The 13,539-nt window shown below is 36.6% G+C and overlaps 1 protein-coding gene across 1 annotated transcript in view; it reads left to right on the forward strand.

The window, feature by feature from the left end:
* The first annotated feature begins 653 nt into the window (after positions 1 to 653).
* Positions 654 to 13,539, forward strand: part of LOC150093206 (aldehyde dehydrogenase 1A1-like) — a 92,481-nt gene continuing 79,595 nt past the window's right edge. Inside the window, exon 1 of the mRNA XM_090413413.1 lies at positions 654 to 806. Within this exon, the coding sequence (XP_090269539.1) occupies positions 768 to 806 (39 nt within the window). The 5' untranslated portion in view covers positions 654 to 767. The remainder of the gene's footprint in view (positions 807 to 13,539) is intronic.

The following is a 13,539-nucleotide window of genomic DNA, read 5'->3' on the forward strand; positions in this document are numbered from 1 at the left end:
CTTCTTTTACTGATAAATGATACGCGATATATAAGTATAACCATGGCTTATGTATTATATCAAAATCGCCAATACTCAATTATGTAATGAAAAAAATATACATATAAAGCAGTACAACCAATAATAAAGAACATGGGAAGTTTTTCTTTACGAATTCCACGAAAAACGAATGCTTATGAACGTTATACGGCCCACTTTTTACGAATAAATGATACCTCTAACCGCCAAGATTGAACCAAGATGGCGCCTGTAAGCGTACCTGTTATTTAGATCCATCCATCCTTCCAGAGCCTTAGTGCCAATGCAAGCTTTTTCAAAGTAGAATGTTTGTGAAACTTGGTATCCGTGAGGTTTAGCGTGACAGAAAGAAAAAAAAAATGCAGATAATAGCATCACCTCACATCCAATCATTAGCATTCAAATCAAATCTAATACAATGAAGAAATGAACACCGGAAGTTGGGGGTAGGGGAAGATTGTAAACCGTATTGTTATTATTATGACACCTCCAAGGACTCATCGCGGGAGGGCACTCTACTCCACTCCGCTACACACGTGTATTCGCCCCTCCCATTACTACTTAACTGGAACGTTTAATCGAAATTCCTGAGCGTACCATTCGAAAACCTCTTCTACCCGCAGTTATTGTAAAGGAGTTACGTAATCCTTGCGTGTTATCATCCAAACTTTGTATAAAACCCAGAGCAGCGGTCGCTGGCGTTCTTCTGGGTACAGTCTTCTCTAGGTATACAAGTGTAGACAACAGTGATGGCACCCAACCGAAAACCAGAAATTAAATATACCAAAGTAAGTAGTGCTTTCGTTAGTGTAGTGAAAAATATAATTTAAATTACTGGTGCGACCTTGAATGCGGTATACAAAACTCATGACGGCCTTTTAATGTTAAAAGCCTGAAGTTGTCAATCAAGTGTGATCATCCCACCTAAACGGCTGCTGTCGTTATGCGATCCTATTAATCAGTTAAGTCATTTGTAACTTTCAGCGTATTATTAATGAGCAAACACGCTTGAGTAATGCGCTTTCGGTCGTAAAATGAAATTGTCCGAAAGTAGCTATTATATTATATGTACAAGACGCATATGAAATGCCTATAAAAATAGAGATGTAATAAAAATATAACCACCCGAAGCGTTGTAATGGTACAGTTACATGGTGTAGGTTATTAATAAATCATTGCTATAGTGCTTTTGTATACGAATTTAACATAACCACCCGAAGCGTTGTAATGGTACAGTGACATGGTGTAGGTTATTAATAAATCATTGCTGTAGTGCTTTTGTATACGAATTTAACAATGATTTGAGAATGCATATTCTTCGGTCTTTCGACCAAAACTTGCACTTCTGAATAAGTGCTGAAGTCAGTATCATACTTTCAAGTATAAATATCTTGTAAATTTCTTAGCTGAAAGTAGGAATAAAAACAATTTCTGCCGATTTACGTGAAATGCCTAGTTTTAAACTTACTCTTATTTCCTGATATTAGAACGGTTTCGTACAAACCTGCGATTATTGGCATCAGCATCATTGCAATCAATATCGAAGAAAATGTACATGTTTATTTGCAAATAATTTTTTTTTTTGCGAATTTGGGAAAAAGTTTGGAATAGTATTTGATAGGAATGTTTTCTGAATCATGGAGCATATTTAACTCGCTCCAAGCTCAAACTGCAGTTAACCTTTTTTTTTTTTTTTTTTTTATCTGCCGTGAATAAACTCCATCCAAGCCAAGTAGTCTATAAAGAGCTATAGTATATGCAGGATGGATAATTGACAGTTTCCTTCACAGTTAAAGTGTTGGGAGTTAGTTTGAAAAGCAATAGTTTCTGCTCAAAGTTTGATGACTATTAAAACGATTTCTTAAACTTGAAGTCAAAAATAATGGGTATAACTTAGTTGCTACAGTCTTGGACTTTCTGCACTCTCACTATATCAGTAAATGATATTACTGACTTTGATTTATATATATCTCAATGTCAGTAATTGCTATGCAATACAATCTGGAAGAATAGTTGTTACAGCTTATTTTCTCAATTAAAAGAAATCCGTTTTTTTGAGGAAGTACAAGATGGTTTCTAGTGGATAGATGTGGAAAGAATATAAACTGCAGGCCAGAAGAAAAGTGGTAAGCAGAAAAAATAGAATAAGAGATTAGCAGGTCAAAGCAAGAGGAAAAATAATTATGACAAGTTGCACTGTTGGATAGTTATTGTAGTAGAGTAACCATAGCGATAATATAGCGGAATTATTTAACAAACACGTCATCTGCATAGCCAGCAAAGGTTGGTCAATTGGTAGAGCCTCTGCTACTAATGGCTCAAGCAAAAAGTTAAGCAAGTTTGAGCGCGGTTAGTAGTTGGAAGGGATCAATTGTTCGATGCTGTTGGCACACTCTCCCTCAATGAGCCTTGCGACTCCCTGGAGGTGTCGCATTATAATAATATAATAGTGGTGTGAATGATGCTGCGTAACATGTAGAGGGGAGTCTAGGATTAGGAGAGTTAAAGGCGAAAGAATCGGAGGTGTACCACATGTTGCTTGGGTTAGATGTTCAAGCTGTGGGAATTTATTATTATTATTAATGGAGGACATATCACCACCATCTATTTTTAAAGAATGTGGCAAAAGAGTTGGCCATGTTGTTGACCTGGCCTAAGAAGTGGAAAGAAGGCAAAATAATACCTCTTTACTGTGGCATAGCTGGAGGGAGGCGGTCTGCTCCGAGCGGTACTTTTCATGTGAGACACAATTTTATTTTTTGACGACTCTTATGTTAACTTAGTAATTTTTATTACTTAATTAGCTTTTTAACAACTATACTTACAACTAACATAAACATAGTGTTTTAATTTATTTCCCTATATGTTGTTTTGACTTTTTGTAGTATTTTTGGTGTGTATTGAGAAGGGTGGCAAACCTCAGGAACTGCCCCAGGCAGCAAAAGCTCTAGCTACACCAGTGCCTCTTTACAAGCATGGTTCTAGTACAGAAGTTTCCAATTAGAGACCTATAATATATAGGTCTATATCTGGTTGTGATCAAAGTGTTGGAAAAATTGGTTAGAAATAGAATACAAGATTGGGTTGATTGACACAAGATTCTCTATGATGGTCAGCATGGGTTTGTGAAGGGCAGGTCTTGTTTAGTAACCTGCTTATGTTTTATAATAAGGTGACGAATGTGTTGGATAAGGAAGAATCATGTATGATGATATTCTTGGACTTTGCAGAAGCATTCAATAGGCTACTACATGATAAGTTGGTGTACAAGCTGCAGAGGATAGAAATAAATAGTATATTGTTAGATGGATCGGAGATTGGTTCTCTGAACGATACTGGCAAGTTGTGTATGATGGAAGTGTCTCAGAAAAGGAAGGTGACCAGTGATATGTGCAAGGTTCTGTTCTGGGGCCCCATACTGTTTAGCTTATTTATTAATGATACTTCATGTGAATTGACTGGGAATCTTCAGATATTTGCTGATGGTGGTGGTGGTGGGCAGTAGATGGTGTAGTTGCTGTTTGTTTTAGTTGTGTGGGACAGCTGTGGAGTAGGTGCCCTCCCTCGATGTGTCTTTGGACTCCCTGGAAGTGTCACGTAATAATAATGATGCAAAATTAGGTAGAATTATTGGGAGTAGTGCTGATGTAAATTTTCTACATGAAAATTTGAATAGCCTTTTACCTGCCACATGAGTGGAGTTGCAGTGTTAATATTAATAAATGCAAGGTGTTACACTTTGGGATACAGAGTTATAAGGTTACGTACTGTATTGGAGCTATATTTCAAGTAATGGACGAGTTAGGCAAAAATGACATTAAAGCAATTGAAAAAGCTACAAGAAAGGAAATACAAGGATATAAGAATATAAGTTATCTACAAACTCTGCTATTAGCATGTTCTTTCTTGTGGTTATATACCAGTTTATTACTGTTATATAACACAAGTTTAAAAGAAATACCAATGGGCATTTTAGAATGAGCAAAAATAGTTTATTAGCTGGGGAAAAAATAATCTGCAAGGCTACATTTTGAAAACTGCACTTATGAGGGGGAGGAGGGGATCTGGAGGAACTACAACTAGTTTTGTTCTAGGTATTCTGATAAATACCTAGAACAAAAATGATATTAAAGCAACTGATGTATAACCACAAGAAAGAGCATGAGGATACAAGAACATAAATTACCTTCATAACTCTGATACTGGTATGTTCTTTCTTGTGGTTATCAGTTGCTTTAATATCATTTTTCATCTAGGTGTTTATCAGAACTTTCCACCCATCCCCTCCTCATACACCTCTGGAAATAATGAGTACTGATTCATTTAAGCATTAAATTACAGACTGGCATCTTTAAACAGGAATTGAGTAGAAGAAAGCCAGCTTAAGAATAGTGTCAGAGAATGGAATTGATGTAAAACCTTCATTACTTAAGTCTTTGAAAGTGATATTTTTGAAGTTTTTTTTTTAATTGGAATAATCAAATTTTAATAGACTCAAATATGACTCCCCCCCATTTTGGGATTCATGTTTTGAAGGAAGTTGTGGTGAGATTATTCTTTTGAATAAGAAAGCAGATGCTTAAAATACTAAGCCAGACTGGTTAGGGATGAAGCTGTGAGATTTTCTTGCATGATTGGTTGTTAAATGAATCTTGTGTGCACCAATGACCTCAAGAACTATGCTAGTAATAGTTAAGCTACTGGTAAGGCCTCCCTAGCTGGACAGGTTGAGAGGCAGGTGCTAGACTAAGATGCCCTGGTCCTCCAGTTTGGGGTTTTATAAGGCTGGTTACCTTTTTTTTATCATATAAAAAATTTCTGCAACTCGGACACTCAACTGGAAAATTTCATCAGACAGAAATAATGGAAAACGAAAGGATAATGGTAAAAGATTAGGAATCTTGGTCATTTTAAAATAGCCACATGGAATTTACAAAGCATGGCAACAAATTAATTAGAATTAACAAAACTAAAAATGTTTATATAGCTGTGAAAATGGAAGCAAAACAAATTTAAAGGGAACAAATATGTATAGGTAGTTTTACTTTTACTATGTGATATAGTAGAATGGACCAACATATCAGAACATCTGGTGGGGTGGAAATTTAATTGATAATAATAAATGGAACAATAGAATACAATGGTACAATTTTGAAATGATAGAATTATAACTGTTAAAAACAAATGAAGCTACTTAAATATCATAGGAGTATATTATCCTGAAGAAGGTAGAAAAGCAAACTCTGAACAATTTTATGAGGAACTACAAACAGTTAAATAAATGACTATATTAATAGCAGATCTTAATGCTAGAGTTTTTGAAATAATCCAATCCCAAATGTCGTGGAGAAATTTGCGTGAATAACAAATGGACAAAAACAGCTACTTCTGTATTTTCAGTAATTTTAAATTAACATTTAAAAAAAATAAATAAATATATACTTGGAATGGCAGAGGAACAAGATGTATAATTTACTGTATTATTATTATACAAACTCCTCGAGGGAGGCCATAGTAATACCTCATCTTAAACCTGTTCAATGCTTGTGCACTCACCTTCTCATTTGGCAATAAATTCTGCTCTCCATAGCAATTTATATTGCCCCTCTTTTGACTAGTGTCTGTAATTTATATTCTCTCAATCTGTCTTCATAGTCAGTATTCCACAATATAGATATTGCTTTTATTTGCCTCTGAACTTTTTCCACAGCTTTTTTTTTTTTTTACCTAGGAATGCAGATGACCAAATTGATACACAGTAGTCTAAATGTGTTCTAATCAAAGCCTTGTACAGCAGAATGACCACATCATTATCTATACTTGTCAGTGTTCTTCTTAGTATACTAGTATTTCTTTGCTGTTCTTATTATTTTTGCAATATGTCCCTTGAACTTCAATTCATTAATACAACCTCCTGTAATAAGTCTCCAATATGATAAGCAACTTTATTTATTTATTTATTTTTTTTTTGAGATCCAAAATGCAAAACCTTTTTCAATTTACTGGTATTAAATTGACATCCCACTTGTCTGCCCACATAGCTACTTTATTCTGAAGCACAAGTACATCTGCATCATCCCTACTAACTTTTCCCAGCTTAGCATCGTCTGCAACAGCTGAATATCAGCTTGTAAACCACTCGCAATATCATTAACAAACAAATTGAACAGCAGTGGCCTTAGAACAGGTCCCTGTGGGACCCCACTGGTAACTCTCCTCCTGAGAGGCATTGCACCTCTATATACTACTGTTTGATATTGATTAGAAAGCAGTTTGCTATCCAATCAACCGACTGATTTTCCAATCCCATTTGCCATAACTTATACACCAGTTTATTATGTGGTAGTCTGTCAAATGCCTTTTATAAAAATCCAGAAGTATCACTGTGTGTGAGTTGTTCCTATCCAGAACGGTAGTTATTATAAAATGTAAGCAAATTCGTAAAACAAGACCTCCCTTTAACAAACCCATGTTTACCTCTATACAAATTTTTTTTTCTTTTCTACCCAATCCTGTATTTATTCCTAACCAATCTCTTCAAGATCTTAACACCCACTCCAGAAATGCAAACTGGTCTGTAATTTGAAACATCTGTTTTGTTTCCACCTTTATGTAATGGAACAATCTTGCCCTCTTTCCACTGTTTAGGACACTAGACTCTCATTAAACAATAGTCAATGGAAGTGTCAGTTCCTTAGCACATTCTTTCATAAAGTGTGGTGCAATTCCATCTAGCCCAATAGCCTTATTCACATCAAGATGACTTAATCATAGCCTTCTACCTCATTCACCTTAAAGGAATTAAGTTGAAGTATTGATTCCTCAACTTCCTGTTTCCTTAGAATAATATCATTACCATCAGTGTGAAAAACCTTAGCAAAATGATCACTGAACAACTCCACAATAACCTCTTTCTTAGTCACTTTTGCACCATCTCTATCCAGCAGTTATCTTCCCATAATCATTCTTTCTTTTGCTGGCTGCATAACTGAAAAACTGGGATTTTTCTTAGCCTGTTTTACTAATCTTCTCCCACACTCTAATTTTGCCTTTCTTGTTATACTTGTCATGCCTGCACTTTAGATTTCATGCAACTGTTCACATTGTCAAAGTTTATATTTTCTCCATAATCTTCTTCTGCAATTCCTATTTAATTTCCCTATTCATCCATTTAATTCCTGTTTTGTTAATCCTTCTTGATTTAGGCATACAGTCCTGTTATTGCCATCAAATACTTCTTAACTATGACCCATGCTATATTAATTTCTTTTCCTTGAAGTTCTTTTTCCCATAAAACTCCTTCAAGTTTGTTTCCTGAGATTTTCCATAATCTTCTGCCTATAGTTCCACATGTACCCTTTTACTCTAGATGCCTCTGCATGCTTTCACACTTCCTAGGCCAGTACTACATTATCACAGCCACCAACGTGGCAATGTTGATATGTTGTTAATAATTATGTTATCCAACATTATTACTAAATCCAGTACATTTTGCTCACAGGTTCCTTCTATCACCAACTGTCTGAGATGGTGATCCCTTAAGAATTCAAGAAAATCTTTTTCCTTTCTCCCATTAGCTATTTCTTCTTTCCAATTTATATTTTGAAAATTGAAATACTATTAACATAACAATTTTCATTAGCTAAACTAATTAGCCTATACATTTTTCTCATCTCGTTCATTATTCCCAGGTCTGTAAACACATCCCAATTAAATATCTCTCTAGTAACACTTATTTCACACCACTTTCAAAATCAGTAATTTTTACTCCCTACTTCCACAGACCTACATGGACATAACTCATCTGCTATCATCAGTAATCCACCTTCCTCCTTTTATAATTCCTGTCTTCTCTAAAAAATACTATATCCATTGACTTCAATGCCAGTTAAGATATCATTTCCAGTCAAAAAATGTTTCAGATATTCCTATTATCTGAGGCTGGACTGTAATAACCAATGCTATAAACTCTTCTGACTTATTCCGTACTTTTAGCAGTACAGAGGAGGGTATTTTAAACTTTACCTTTGACTCTTCCTTTTTTCCTGCCTCCCTGATCTAATACCCACATTTTCATTAAACAGCAACTTTTGTAAACATTTATTCTCATACTCATTTAAATGCAGATCAGCAGCTAATTCCTTTCTCAGAAACTAGTTCTACATGAGAGAGATGTATGTGTTTACAAATGAAATTGGTTTTTTTTTTTTTTTTTCAAATCATTACATAATTTCTAAAATAGAAATACTAACAAAATTTAGGAAGGAAGTAAATAAGAATAAAAAAAATAGAAAAGTACAAGGGGAGAGACTGAAAAGTTTTGATAAACACTTGAACAACAAGGGGAAAATTTTTTTATTAGAGGATTGTAAATGATGCAGTAGCATTATAACAAGTGTATAACACTTAATGGGTATTATGTAGAATAATGTGTAAGTCACATGGTTCAACCTCCAATTCCTTCATGGTGATTATCACAACTTTTTTAGCACATGCATACAAAGTATATCTATTACAAGAAGAAAGCATTAGAATCAGGGGCGAATGCTGGTCTTGAAATTCATGCTTGCTCTTCTTATTATTCAGGGAGTGAGTGGTGCGATTGAAGTCTGATTAAGGAATAATGAATTACTGACCATTTAAAACTAAATATATTTAGAAATTTATGTACATTTATTTTACAAATTATATTCTATCTTTTTCAATTTAGCTACTCGAATACAAATTCTACCCTACGGTTCTTCTTTATGAACTGGTCAATGATGTCATAAAAAGTTGGTTGTAACTTAATTTTCCCAAACAACACTCGCACTCGTAAAGGCTGGCTGAAGCTTGCTGACTAGAGCTACATACTGTGTATGGCCTGTGTTTAAGTGACAGAGTGAGACTATGTGAAATGGCAACAGAAGCAAAGTATCTGAATTGCTGAGTGTTGGAGGCTTAATGGATTTTTTACAACACTCAAAGAATTAAAATAGAATTTAATACTTCCTATATTTCGTCCTAGTCACTAGGACATCTATGGGGATTACAAAAACAATTAATGTAACATATGCACAAATAACAAACAATACTAAGCCCAACCACGTGGGTGACACTAAAGTCCTATCTAGGTAGAGCGCCCTCTAAGGGCAGTAGTAGGTGACCTGGAATGTAAGGTGGGAACTCTGGTGATGAGTGTTTCCCAAATCTTCGGAAGCTTAATGCAACCATATTTATTGAGATTTGGTTGGTTTTTGAGAGCTGCTGCTGCTTCTAATTTGGCCTCATGGCCCAGACACGTTAGACTCCTTCCTCAGTCATCTCAATAGTCTACATCCAAGAATCCAGTTCACTATGGAAAAGGAAAAGAACAATTCTTACCCTTCCTAGACACCTTAGTCACACGCCTGCCTAATGATACACTTACCTTCACCGTATACAGAAAACCCACACACACAGGCAGATACATTCACAAACTCTCCCACCACCACCCCTCTCAACAATATGGCATTATTAAAACTCTTACCAAGAGAGCCCACAATCTTTGTTCCAGTGGAACCGCCCTCACTAATGAGCTTAACCACATACACAGCACTTTCCTCTCCAATGGCTACAGCGATCACAGTATCAAAAAAATAATCAACTCCTCCCCCATTCCCCTTCCTTCTCGTCAACAAGATTTTAAAAATGCCATCACCATACCCTACATCCGTGGCACATCTGAAAAAATAGCCAAGATACTAAAACAGTACAATCTACATACAGCATATAAGCCCCACCGCAAACTGGCTACCCTTATCCGTTCTATGAAAGATCAGCTCCCTCCTCTCTCTCTGCCTGGAGTTTACAAAGTACCCTGTTCCTGTAAGCTGGCGTACTTTGGACAGACAGGCAGATCAGCATCCATCCGTCTAGAGGAACACAAGTCTTACATCTTCAAACACAACTATGGCCATTCATGCTTGGCTGACCATGTTTTGGACACCACCCACAGAGTATCATGGAAGAAAACCACCATGCTCCACCACGGCAAATTCAAGAAAGAGAGACTTTTCTTAGAAGCAGCAGCAGCAACTCTCAAAAATCAACCAAATCTCAATAAATATGGTTGCATTAAGCTTCCAAAGATTTGGGAAACACTCATCACCAGAGTTCCCACCTTACATTCCAGACCACCTACTACTGCCCTTAGAGGGCACTCTACCTAGATAGGACTTTAGTGTCACCCATGTGGTTGGGCTTAGTATTGTTTGTTATTTGTGCATATGTTACATTAATTGTTTTTGTAATCCCCGTAGATGTCCTAGTGACTAGGACGAAATATAGGAAGTATTAAATTCTATTTTAATTCTTTTTGAGTGTTGTAAAAAATCCATTAAACCTCCAACATGATGTCCTCACAGCACTTAAGCCTCTACACACGAATTGCTGAGTGGTCATTTTGCCTAAGTAGTGATGTTACAATGCTAGATCTGACATTGACTGATAAGGAAAATACAAGTTAAAGAAATGGATATGCTTAGAATAATGCAATGCAAATACAGCTATGGGGTGGTTTATAGATGTGCAGAGTGAATTTGATGGGCATAAATACCTTTTTTATATGCCTGATGGATTGCACTTGAATGGTTTTGGAGTTAGATGCTTGGAGAAAGTGTTGTTCAGTGAGAGTATAGAAGTGCAAAACTAGAGATATTAAAGGGGAGGAAGCAATCAAGCATGTGTTTTAGGTGACTGTGGGACAGATGAGAGAATTCAGGAATGTACCTAGCTCTTTACAATCAATTTCTTTAGGTTTGGAATCTAAATAGGCAAGAAATAATTGTTATTATTACCTCATGGAATCAAAGACTCATCTGGTAGGTCCTTTTATCACACACACAGCTCATCATACCATGCCTTGAACACATGCAAACTCCTTGCAGACACACTCTCAGGCAAGGCATTCCAATCATTTACAACTCTGCACGAAAAAAACCTGCCCTCTCACACCCTCCATACAGTTTCCAGGGATGACCTCTGGTTCTCCCCGATCTTCCACTATTTTCTCTAGAACTTCTCCAGCATTGATCCTATAACAACCCCTTACCAACTTGTAGGTCTCTATCATATCTACCCTCTTCCTCCTGTCCACCAGACTCTGCAAATTACATCTTCTCAATCTTTCCTCATACTCGACATTCCAGAGGTCAGAAACTACTTTAGTCAGTCACCTTTTGGACCCTTTCCAACATCTCTTCATCCTTCTGAAAACCAGGTGACCAAATCTGGGCATAATAGTCCATGTGTGGCCTAATCAAAGCCTTATACAACAGAACAAGAATCTCCCTACTTCTACAAGTCGGTGTCCTCCACATCATTCCCAGAAGCCTTTGTGTTGTCTTCACAATTTTGGCTGTGTGTCCCCTAAATTTCAGATCCTTATCCACTATCACCCCCAGAACTCTTATTTCTTCCACCTCCAACAATATATCCTCACCAACCATAAATTCTGCATCCCATCTTTGTTTTCCAAATTTTAAAACCTTACATTTTGCAACATTGAACTCGCATCCCCATTCACTCAATTTATTCAAGTCTTCTTGTAAGGCCACACCATCTCTACTCTTCATGGTTCGTTCCAACTTTGCATTATCTACAAACAACTGAATATCCCCATCCAAATCTTCACCAATATCATTAATATACAAATTAAACAGTAATGGCCCTAAAACAGACCCACTCCACTAGTAACTTTCCTTTTCCTGGATATTGCTCCCCCATACACAACTTGTTGATACCTATCAGATAGCCAGTCTCCAATCCAATGCACTAATTAATATCAAACCCCATCTGCTCTAGTTTGACTATCAATTTATCATGAGGTACTCTCTGAAAAGCCTTTGCAAAATCTAAGTATATTACTGTGTATCCTTCTCTGTCCAAGGAAGCAGTCACCTTATTGTAATAAGGAAGTAGATTACTAAAACATGATCTCCATTTAGCAAATCCATGCTGTCCATCAAAGATAATACCATTGTTGTCAACCCAACTCCTTAGGAACTTGAGCGAGTGCAAGACTTGTATTAAAAAAATATGTCAAGGCAGGTGTCAACTCCCTGGCACATTCCTTCGGAATACATGGTGATATGTTATCAAGTCCCACAGCCTTATTAACATCTAGTTTACTCAACTCCCCATAAATCTCTTGCCCACTTACAGTCAATCTCTCCTCCCCATCATCAACTGCTTTCAATCTCTCCATGAAGTCACATTCACAAGATTGAAAGACCTTTTATGAACTGCTCATTAAGTATCTCCACCACACATTGTGCAACAGCTGTCTTTATACCATTTGTTCTCCTATCAATGTCATCCTTCCATTAATCATTCTTTCTTTTGCAGGCTACATATTGAAAGAACTCCTTAGGATTCTTTTTGACTTCATTAGCTAACTGCTGTTCATACCTCTCTTTAGCTACCCTCGCCAACCAAGTCACCCTCCTTGTCTGGTCTTTGTTGACCTCATGAAATTGGTTATTTCCACTTCTCTTATGCTGCCTCCACAATGCCCTTTTTCTGTGTATAGTATCGCATGCTTAATCTCTTTATTCATCTATCTCACACCTACCTTATTTAACCTTCTCACCCTTGGAATACATTTAGACATACTATCTACTAGATAGTTTTCAAAAACTGCCAAGCTGCATTGATCTCTTTTCCAGCTAACTTCTCATTCCATGCTACACCCACAAGCTGTCTCCTGAGCTCTTCACAATCACCCCACCCCCTGCAGTTCCACATATACCCTTTTCTCACAGAGGTCCTTGCACTGCTGGCAACCACCAAGGTAATCACCTCATGGTCACTCTCACCAATTGGTGGACGATTTGACACCCCATTTATAATTACATCCTCTGATGAGATGACCAAATCCAAGACCCTCAATCCTCGCGTGCCCTCTGTTATATACTATATGAGGTAGTTATTCCTCAAAAACCCGCTCATTTTCTTTACTTCCAGTTGCTATCTCATCATTCCAGTCTATATTGCCATAATTAAAACGCCTATAATGATCACCCTTTTCTTATTTGCTTGGCTAATTTGATTTATACATTTCATTATCAGTACCATCCAGATTACATTATGTAAGGGTAACTGTGGGCTTAAAGGGATGTTGAAATGTATTTACACAAATTCCCAAAGTATCAGAAATAAAGAAGAGTTTTGCCATTGGTCAACTTGGACTTGGCCCGAAATTATTGGCATCAGTGAGAGCTGGTTGTTGGAGAATGATGTTATAGGGATAGAATGTAATGGATCTTCTATTTTCAGAGAAGATAGAGGAAATAAACTTGAACCGACAAAAATAGAAGTTGAGGAACATTGTAGATCTGAGGGAAATGGTTCATATGAGCCTCTGTCACATTACCAGAGGCCAATAGGACAAAATATATTGTTACTTGTTGCTATTGACCTGAGGATCCAGAAGATTATGTATGACATGCATTGGCAGATCAGCATAATGAGTGTAGGTCAAGCAATTATCATGAGAGACTT

Source organism: Typopeltis vanoorti, chromosome 24, assembly GCF_054136105.1.
Source record: "Typopeltis vanoorti isolate ZY-2024b chromosome 24, IOZ_Tvanoo_1.0, whole genome shotgun sequence".
Lineage (NCBI taxonomy): Eukaryota > Metazoa > Arthropoda > Arachnida > Uropygi > Thelyphonidae > Typopeltis > Typopeltis vanoorti.